The sequence below is a fragment of the Helobdella robusta genome (genome assembly GCF_000326865.2).
Source record: "Helobdella robusta unplaced genomic scaffold HELROscaffold_11, whole genome shotgun sequence".
In the NCBI taxonomy this organism is placed as follows: Eukaryota; Metazoa; Annelida; class Clitellata; order Rhynchobdellida; family Glossiphoniidae; genus Helobdella; species Helobdella robusta.
The window spans coordinates 297632-299408 of NW_008703617.1; the positions used below are offsets into that span (position 1 = coordinate 297632).

The following is a 1777-nucleotide window of genomic DNA, read 5'->3' on the forward strand; positions in this document are numbered from 1 at the left end:
TCACGTCCCTCTATCACGCGCCAATTTCTTCCTCGTTATTTAAAACGTGCCTTCTATCGTTTGGCGGGAGACAACGACGACGATGATGATGATGGTGGTGATGATGATGATTGCGTCATTTGTGACGTCACTAGCGACGGTGACGATGGTGATGATGATGAGGATGATGAAAACGTTGCCGTTGTAATAGTATAGTTGCATTTTCATAAAAAAAGTGGTAGTAGTAGTAGTAGTAGTGGTAGTGGTAGTAGTAACAGCAGCAGCTTCAACAGCAGCAGCAGTAGTGGTGGTAGTGGTGGTAGCAGTGGTGCCGGTTTTAGCGTGGAAATAAATATTGCATGTCATGTGACTCGGTGACCGTCAGAGGAGAATGATGAAGTTGTTATTGGTGTGTCTGGCGAATAAAAACAAAAGTGACATGACTTAATATAATATAGATGTGTGTGTTTGTGCGTGTGTGTTTGTGCGTGTGTGTTTGTGCGTGTGTGTTTGTGCGTGTGTGTGTGTCGGTGTGTCTGTTTGTGAAATTCGTTCAGAGGGGAGAAGCTTATGCTAGTTGCTTTTTGATTGAATTTAACAGCGAAATAGAAAATTGACGAGATGTCCAGAGAAACATGATAATGATGATGATGACGACAACGACGATGATGATGATGATGACAAAAATGATAAAGATGATGATGATGACGTTAATGAGGTGATTGTGATGTTTTATTATGGTCAAGTGAAACTCACACTTTCTCTCTCTCTCTCTCTGTCTTCCTCTCTCTCTCTCTTTCTCTCTCTCTCTCTTTACTGCAAATGAAGCGCTGCATAATTGATTATACTCATTCTCTTTTAATGTTTTCTATCTATCTATCTATCTATATACTTAAATATGTATGTGTGTATCTTTATGTCAGTATGTAAGTATAAATATATGTGTATGTGTGTTTATATGTGTATGTGTGTGTATATCTGTGTGTGTGTGTGTGTGTGTGTGTGTGTGTGTGTATGTGTGTGTGTAATTTTTGCCACAGTATGCTAAAATGCAAGTGTAGTTGCAGTGTATAAGCACATTTAATTAATTTTATTCTTTTTTCATGATGATGTGTAGGTAATTAAGTTTGCGAGTATGACTTTGTTTGATGACTGGTTTGTATGTATGTGTGTGTGTGTGTGTGTATGTATGTGGGTGTGTGTGTGTGTATGTGTGAGTGTGTTCGCTAAATGTTTTTGCCATCCCATCTGATGATGATGACGTTCAGTTGGATTTCTTGCTGCTAACTATGATAGTAATCAATGTCTATTTATGCACTTAACTTAATATGTGTGTGTGTGTGTGTGTGTGTGTGTGTGTGTGTGTGTGAGTTTGCCTGTATGTGTGTATATGTGTGTTTAATATTATATTGATTTTCACAATTTTTTTGATTAAATTTATTATGACTATTATTATTGTTTTTATTATTATTAGTAGTATTATTATGATGATTATTGTTATTATTATTAATTATTAATTATTATTATTAATGTTAAAATTACTTAAATTCGAGCATAGTGTGTCAGATTGCATTATGTAGAAAGAGTTGGTGAGAAATTGAATTAGCGGACTACCAACATTGTCATATGTGTGTGCGAATGTGTATGTGCGTGTGTGTGCGTGCGTGTGTGTGTATGTTTGCGTACGTGTTTGTATGTGTACATACACACACACATACATACAGCTGGGCCACAGTATCCTATCATGTGGGATGAGTTCAAGAAAACAAGCAAGTCATTGGCATTCAGCCCCGAATGA

The 1777-nt window shown here is 36.9% G+C and overlaps 1 protein-coding gene across 1 annotated transcript in view; it reads left to right on the forward strand.

The window, feature by feature from the left end:
• Positions 1-1777, forward strand: part of HELRODRAFT_167073 (hypothetical protein) — a gene marked incomplete at both ends in the record, with an annotated part of 9060 nt that extends 7283 nt beyond the window's left edge. The window contains one exon of the mRNA XM_009012592.1: positions 1704-1777. Within this exon, the coding sequence (XP_009010840.1) occupies positions 1704-1777 (74 nt within the window). The remainder of the gene's footprint in view (positions 1-1703) is intronic.